General features: G+C 27.5%; 1 protein-coding gene across 1 annotated transcript; it reads right to left on the minus strand.

Moving 5' to 3' along the window:
• Positions 1–1,732: 1,732 nt before the first annotated feature.
• On the minus strand, positions 1,733–2,701 carry LOC133680777 (uncharacterized). The gene is made up of 2 exons (XM_062103766.1): positions 2,110–2,701; positions 1,733–2,005 (listed from the first exon to the last, which is right to left on the minus strand). The coding sequence occupies exons 1-2, from the start codon at positions 2,641–2,643 to the stop codon at positions 1,733–1,735; spliced, it is 807 nt and encodes a 268-aa protein (XP_061959750.1). The 5' UTR covers positions 2,644–2,701.
• Positions 2,702–8,292: the final 5,591 nt, after the last annotated feature.

Genomic DNA, 8,292 nt, shown 5'->3' on the forward strand with positions numbered 1-8,292 from the left:
TGTCAAAATAGTGAGTTGACTTGTAAAATCATATGATTTTACAAGTCAACATGTATTTAATGTATAAAATTGGATTAAGAACCCGAAAACCAGTAAAATCGGTTAAACTCTGTAAAATCGATAAACTCAGACCACTTTTACGAGTTTGAAAGAAGTATAAAATTGTGCAATCTGATAATATGTATCTTAGCATTTTTATTGTTCCAAATTTATATCTTGCAAAACGTGCAATCTAATAATCAAAAGCTTGATTTTGACTATAATTATTATAATTTTTTTAATGATATAAGTTATCCGTGGATTTCATTTTCATAAAATAAAAATACATGTTCATTCTTACAGTTTCTTATGTAAACTATTAACATATCAATTCGCATATTCATCTGTTTTAGCTGGCAAATATATAGAATAAAAGTTGTAAATTGACATGCTTGACTCTTGAAGTAATTAATGTTAAATAACCTATCAAAATTTGAAGGGGCTCGTTTCTTGCAAATAGCAAAGTAAGTGAGCCGATTTATCCAAAAAATAGAGGAACCAATATGAAAAAAATAAAAGTATTTAGACTTTTCTATTGTTTATTTCACTTTTATTTTAATTGTGTTATATTGTTAATTATTAATTTACTGAAATTGTTAATATATAATTAGTTAGAATATTTAATTTATAATTTTACAATTCAAGTTTACGATATGAATTTATATTATATATTCTGTGTTGTGTTAAAAAAATATATTTTTGATAACCTTTATCAATATAATAGTTATAGATCAATGTTAAGGATGAGGACAAGACAAGGCAATGGGTTGATGCTAATTAGGACAAAGATAGTCATTGTAACAGTTTTTATAGGGTTTTAATTTTAGTATTTTGTTATTATCATTACTTGATTATGTTTATTTTGAACTATGTTTATATTTGAAGTATTTTAATGAAGTATATATAAAATAATTATTATATATAAAATAATTATGCAAGTAAATAATTAAAATTTAATGTTTTTGGGTGTAATTTGAACTTTAGAAATCTGATTACAAGTTTTATCAACTATATAAATTTACAAACACAACAATTTGAAATGTACTAACACACACACACATATATATATGTTAAAGAATCATTTATCCAAAAAAAATTAATTTGTTATATTAGGTTTCAAAAATATCTTTATATTATTTATAACGCCAAATGATAACCTTTTGCATTGAAACTTGTACATTTCTACTGCTAAATTCGAAACTTGTAAGAGGCACATACAAAATAAAGTGAACAGTAAAATCTACTCTAGAATTCTACACCTAAAACTCTATCAACACACCTAAAACTATCCTCCAGAATTAATCGAAAAACTCAGTATGATAATGCATTTATGTTGCTTGTCTTTGGCGGCCGGGGTGTTTTATTTAACATAACATGGAGCAGAAGCATACAAAGGAAATTAATTTAAGAGATCACAAAGTAGAGCTTTCAAGGGAATATACCTTCTTTCGATTCCGGAAGGTATCTTGCTGTACGATATTTCTTAAAAAAAAAGAAAAATAAAGAAATCTACAATGAGATAAGGATGATCGAGAATTAAACAATTAAATTCATTAAAAACTAATGAAGGATAGAAATTCAAACCTGTAAGTGACTTTTAACATGGAAGATTGTCAATCCATGAACGTCCATTTCCCTCAGAATACCCTTAGGAGTAGCCTCTACGTAAACAAATGCCAATAACCAAAGATTATCAATCAATTATCATTGATACTGTTATTTCCTTGTCAAAACATATCAAGTTCCTCTTACTTTCTGCACCTCCAAGTCGATTTACAGATTCAACAAATCGCTTGTTAAGATCTCGAGTCCATCTAACACGTATTTTGCTTTTGATTGTTGCTCCTAATGAAACCGAATTGTTAGCACCGGATGTCATGTCATAAGGAGAATATGCAGGCTGCTTCTGTGGCTGAAAGTGAGAGGTTGATCTTGTAACTTGAGAGGTGAATGGCTGGTAAGCAACCTGTATAAATAGGAGATGTATATATTGCATCATTCTCCCATCAAGATTAGTCCCAATTAACATGACAGGAAAAAAGAATTAATGATAACGTTGAATAAACTTACTTCATGGTTTTGGTGATCCTTGAATCTATTATCAACATGCATTTTCCTTCGATTCAAGGCGGCTAATTTATTTGCTGACTTCTGCAGGATAGGAGGAAAAAGGCTACTTCCCGACAAATTCCGATACAAATCTTGGTACGTGTTTTCTGTACTTCTTGGATCTTGATTGTTGTGCAAATTGATCAAGTTGACAGATGATTTAAGATCAAGAATGCTGTTTTGTGGATTAACAACTGAACATTGAGTTTTGCCGACTGGAGAACATGTAGATAAGCTACTTGTATCATATGAAAGGCCCTTGCAGCCTTCTGGTGCATAAAGAGCAGAAGCTGATGATGCAAAATGGCTAGAAATGATGGGTGCTGAAGGTGTACTGGAAGTCCCTGGACTGAACTTGGGTATTGAGCCTTCATGAAGGACTGGTAAATTAAACTGAAAGCAAAAGCCCATGTTCCCATCGGAAGCCATCTGCTTGGAAGTAAATGTTTCCAAACTACAGTTCTGTTCATGAACTTTTCTCTTTTGAGTGTTCATCTGTGATTTATACCAAAAGCACAACACGAAAATATGAAATAAATTTCTGGCTGCAGCTTTGTTTTCTTTCCTGAAAGGACACTAGAGTGTTTGTAGTTTAAATATTATGTTACTTGCCTAGAAGATGAAGAAGGTAAGTGGGGCATACAAGTAATGTTTTGGACCGAGACAGATCAGAATGAGAAATAAAATAGGGCATTAATTACTTTATGAAAAGGATATTCTGTGTCTCTAAGCTAATGAGCCAAAGCTACAAATACAGAACAATGTATGTCAAGCAATCCTTTTACTCATTCCAAGTCGGATAGGGACGAACAATATTGATTTTGATCCATCCAAGGCACAAACGCTTCAGATAATATATAGGCCATGTAAAAGTGGATCTTCATGAACACTATTAGGTGTCTTTTTCTATATATATATATAAAACAAATTCATCGTTTTTTTCAATCGCTCCAACCCAGAAGAGTTTGAATAAATTTTGCTTAAGCGGAGATATACGTGTTGATTTGAGTTAAAAAGCTAGAGTATACATATTCAAGACTTACATGTAGTAATTATGACGAAGTCTTGAAATTTTTTTTTGTAATACTGCTGGTTAATCTATACTATTTATTGCGATTTTAAGTACGAAAAAAGCCAGTTAATTAGCCCTTAAAAAAATTAAAATCAAACTATTTAGATGATTTTTTCATGATTTCGAAAACCAGAAAAATGGTCAGTATCACCTTTTTGTTGAAATTGAATTGCTAATTAAGCCAATTAGCTAGTTGTTATTGTTAGGTCAAATGGTCAGTATCACCGAAACTCTTCTCACTCCTGATATGCTCATGATATAAACTCAACGTTTTCATCATTTTTATAAACAATATAAATTATATTTTAAAATTTTACTTAAAAAATTAAGTTTAAATACTTTCTCCATATAGTATTAGAATATAATAACAAAATAATAATAAATTTAAATTTTATTTTTTTTTATTTTTTCTTATAATTAAAATTAATTAACAATAAAAAATAATAGAAGTCTATATAAGTTTAAAATTTAAAATATTTTTAATAGACACCATGTAAATTGGTTGTTTTAATGATAATAATCAACAACATATTTCTGACTTTTTAAACTATATTCTTGCTTTATAAAGAAATCTCTTAAACATGTTATCCTTTAACTATAAATAAATTCTCTACTCACGATTCATTTATAATTTTTTATTTTCCCCTCAAAATAACCTTTAGGAGGTTGAATAGACAATCTACATTGTATTGCTCCATTGATGCTCAAGTTGGGATGGTTTTGAATTTTTATTCATTTTGATTGGCTGGCTATGTATGCATGGCATGTTTTGCTATGTTAAATAGGTGTGATAATTTAATTCAAATTTGATGAAAATCGATTTAAATTAATCTAAATCAATAATATTTTTAGATAATTATTTTATTTGATAATTAATTAATAGGATATGAGTATTATCAAATTCAGTCCAAACCTATCTGAAATATATATATATATATATATATATATATATATATATTGCTATTTTTTTATTGAATAATAAATACTAATTGGATAATTAATATTCACATCAATATGAATATATAATTTTTTTACTCTATTTATAAATATAATAGAAATGCTATCCGTAAATGTCAATAAATTTAGAGAAAGAGAAAATACACCACACACTCAATAAGTTTATTAAATACCAAAACAAATTACCAATTAGGTATATTAAGTTATTATTATTATTTTGGTTGCAAGAGAGGAGCCCAAGGCACAAGCACAAAACAAACTTATCTGACAATTCTAGAAAAACATGCAATATCTGTACCATTATTTACACCAAATTTGGGCATGAGAGTACCCCTCTTCGATATACAAGTGAGATTTCCACTTTCAAATCCTTGTGAATGAGCTTACTAATGAGATTAACAAGCATAGCAATCGGCCCCAGATCCACTTGATCCTTGGATAGAACAAGTTTAAGCACTTGATATATCCTTGGTGTTTAATTTTTGAAGAAAAATTGGTGTTTTTTTTTTTTTTGTCTTAAGAAAATAGGGTGGTGAAGTCATCTGGAGATTTCTTTAAGGTACATACATTAATTTACATGCAGCATCTAGGAATAATTTGACAAGCTATGTGTCAGCATACCCTATGGCGTGGCTTGCTAGGTTAGATGAAAGCTGAGGTACTGTTTCTCCCTCGGACAAATGATGGGTCATTTCCTTGAAATCTGCCGTCTAATTAATCAAATGGCACCAACATCGGTCTAATCTTTGGACCAAAGAGAAGATATAAACAGTAACTGTTGTGGATGAATGCAAAGCTGTAACTTACAGACAAGAAACTAAGCACGGATTCTTGAAAAGCTTTAATCAAAAAGGTTGGACACCATTTTTGTTTGGCATATGTTCTTTGTCGAGAGGAAGTTGTAATATTGTTGGAGGATGGTAGCCAGCAAACAAGCATAGGCAAATCAAAATTATTTAAGGTCCCGTTTGTTTGCAGGAAAGTAGTTTTTTTTTGGAAAGTGAATTCCGGGAAAAGTGAATTCTGGGAAAGTATTTTCCGATGTTTGGTAGTGTAATGAAAAATAAGTTGGAAAACACTTTCCAGTGTTTGGTTATGTTATGAAAAATGAGCTGGAAAATAACTTATTAATGTTTTATTTTTTCAAGTTTATTAAAATAATGAGGAACAAATATTACAAATTAAAAAAGTTGAATGAGAATGAAATTGAAAAAAAATATAATTTCATAAATTATCTCAAATAAAATAAATAATAATCAAAATAATAGAGATCAAATCTAAAAAATTAAAAAAAATGAAAGGTGAAGAAATTAAAATAATAATAATTAACATTTTATAAATTATTTCAAATAAAATAAGTAAAAATCAAAAGAATAAGGACCAAATTTGATAGATAAAAAATTTCAATAAAAAAATGATAAGAAAAAAGCAAATAACAATTATAAAAATAAGGACCAAAATTAATATAAAAATTAAATTTTAAGAGATGAAATTGAAAAATAAATATTCAAAATAAATTATATATAGCAATCAAAAGTTTGAGGATCAAATTTGATATAATTAGCAAATAATGACATTTCTAAATTTTTCACAACTTCTGGAAAGTGTTTTCCGTCCAAATTTTTCAGGAAAACACTTTCCTGAAAACCAAGCCAAATTTTCCTTTGACTGGAAAGTGTTTTCCGTTGACCAACTTTTCCAATAGCAAACAAACACAAGAAAGTTTGGAAAGTGGTTTCCCGAAAACCACTTTCCGGAAAACAAACACAGCCAAAAGGGAAAACACTTTCCTAGAAATCAAATCAAAATTTTCTTTGACTGGAAAGTGTTTTCGTTGACCAGAAAGTGTTTTTCGTTGACCGGAAAGTGTTTTCCGTTAACCAACTTTTTTAATGACAAACAAACACAGAAAAGTTTGAAAAGTGATTTCCCGAAAAATAAATTACAAGAAACAAACATGGCCTAAGTCGATGGCAGCAGTCGAAATCTGTCCTTGCCCCATTACCTCATTACTAAATTTGCAGTACAATCCGCAGCTAAGCCACATACATTTTTTTTATTGTTAAGGCTAGGCTCATTGTACCTTTACATTAATGGTCTAGAATCATTGAATTCTATAGTGCTTATTGTTTTTCCAATTTTTGTTTAGTGATTGGCTTCTCTCCTTTTTTTTTTTCTTTTTTTTCAAATGTTGCTATCCATGTGCGTACACTACTCGACGTGCTTGCTTTTTTTTTTTTTTTTTTTTTGCTTTACTAATTTTTTTTACTCATTTCTCATATAAAAAAATAGAGACAAAATAAAACTTAGAATGCTTAACCTGTTTGAAGAGTGGCGTAGAGAATATTCAAAACATCCAGCAAAATCTAATAAAAAATCAAGATATCATATTTTTCTATCTAATTAAAAAAATATGACATGTCAAATTAATAAAGGAATGCCTCTAAAGTTTGGAGATCAGAGAAAACTGAGATTAGATTGATGAGATTCATGATAATGATTATTAGGGTTTTAAACGGATGATCAAATTAAAAAAAAAACAACACAATTATTTGTTTTGAAGTGAAAGATTGAGTTGTGTTAATATTTTATTTTTATATATATTTTAATTAATTATAAGATGTGATTTTTATAGGCTATATCTTTGGGAAAAGTAAGAGACATGTAATATACTTTATTTTAATAATTAATTATCATTAAATATTACATTTTAGCTTTTTTTATTTTTTATTTATTGGAATTGATGATATGACATTATTTGGAGCTGATAATGTGTCAATTGTCTATAATTTACCATTATTATCTTTGACTTTTATATATAAGTATTAGATACATGCATTGTTGTTGGATCTATGTTGAGATTTATCTCAAGAAAAGGTCTTTGTTATTAGGTTATAGGATTAAATTGCAGGTCAATAAGTCAATTATTTTTATTAAAATATTATTAATTTATTTTTTAAAAAATTATTGATGTTATGTGATTGGATTTACCAAGTTAACCATAATATTAAAAACATGATTGGGTCAAATTGGCTTGACTGAGTCTATGTTTTTTTTTTTTTAGTTTAAAACTCATTCTAACATTAAGCTACAAATCACAAGTTTCATGAATTGATATGGTTTAACTTCGGAAAGGATTTTGTTGATGTTATCCATAATAAAGAATTTTTTTTGTTTTAATGATGGCAAACCCTTGTAAGCTCCTTGATGGTACCAAAAATATACCCTTTAAGGTGTGAAAAAAATACTCATAGCCCTTTTAATTTATTCGAAAGTTTTTTTTTTAGAAAGTGATTTTATAAAAAGTTAATTACTTTTTTAATGTTGGGTAATCATAAGAAATAAGTTAAAAAATATTTTACCATATGATTATAAAATATAATTCTTAGGTAAATTAAAACGTACAACACATAATTATTTGTTTTGAAGTGAAAGATTGAGTTGTTTAATATTTTATTTTTATATTTATTTTAATTAATTATAAAATTTAATTCTTATAGGTTATATATTAGAAAAGGAAGAGACATGTAATATACTTTATTTTTTATTTTAATAATTAGTTATCACTAAATATTACATTTTAGCTATTTTTTATATTTTATTCATTGAAATTGATGATATAACATTATTTAGAGCTGATAATGTGTCAATTGTCTATAATTCATGGTTTTTATATTTGAATTATATATATATATATATATATATATATATATATATATATATATATATATATATATATAGACACACACGTTGTTGTTAGACTTGGTTCAACTCGTGGATCCTTGAATCAATTATTTTTATTAAAATTGTAAACCCTAACCTGAAAATTTATAACAGTAAAATAAAATTTTAAATTGAAAGATAAGGGGTTTAAATAAAATTTACTTAGAATGTGGAATGTGAAATTTGTAGATATACAAAGTGAGAAATTATAGCTCAAAGATAATAATGATAAACAATAAGTAAAACTACCCATAATTAGAATTTTAGCTAGATTAAACTATAAATAAAAGAGAGAGAGGCAATTATATATATATAAAATAGAAAAAAATAACCCGTCTCCTTTTTATGCCTAAGATCAGCAGCAAAAATGGCAAAAGATGTTGACCTTTAGG

This window comes from Populus nigra, chromosome 1, assembly GCF_951802175.1.
Source record: "Populus nigra chromosome 1, ddPopNigr1.1, whole genome shotgun sequence".
In the NCBI taxonomy this organism is placed as follows: domain Eukaryota; kingdom Viridiplantae; phylum Streptophyta; class Magnoliopsida; order Malpighiales; family Salicaceae; genus Populus; species Populus nigra.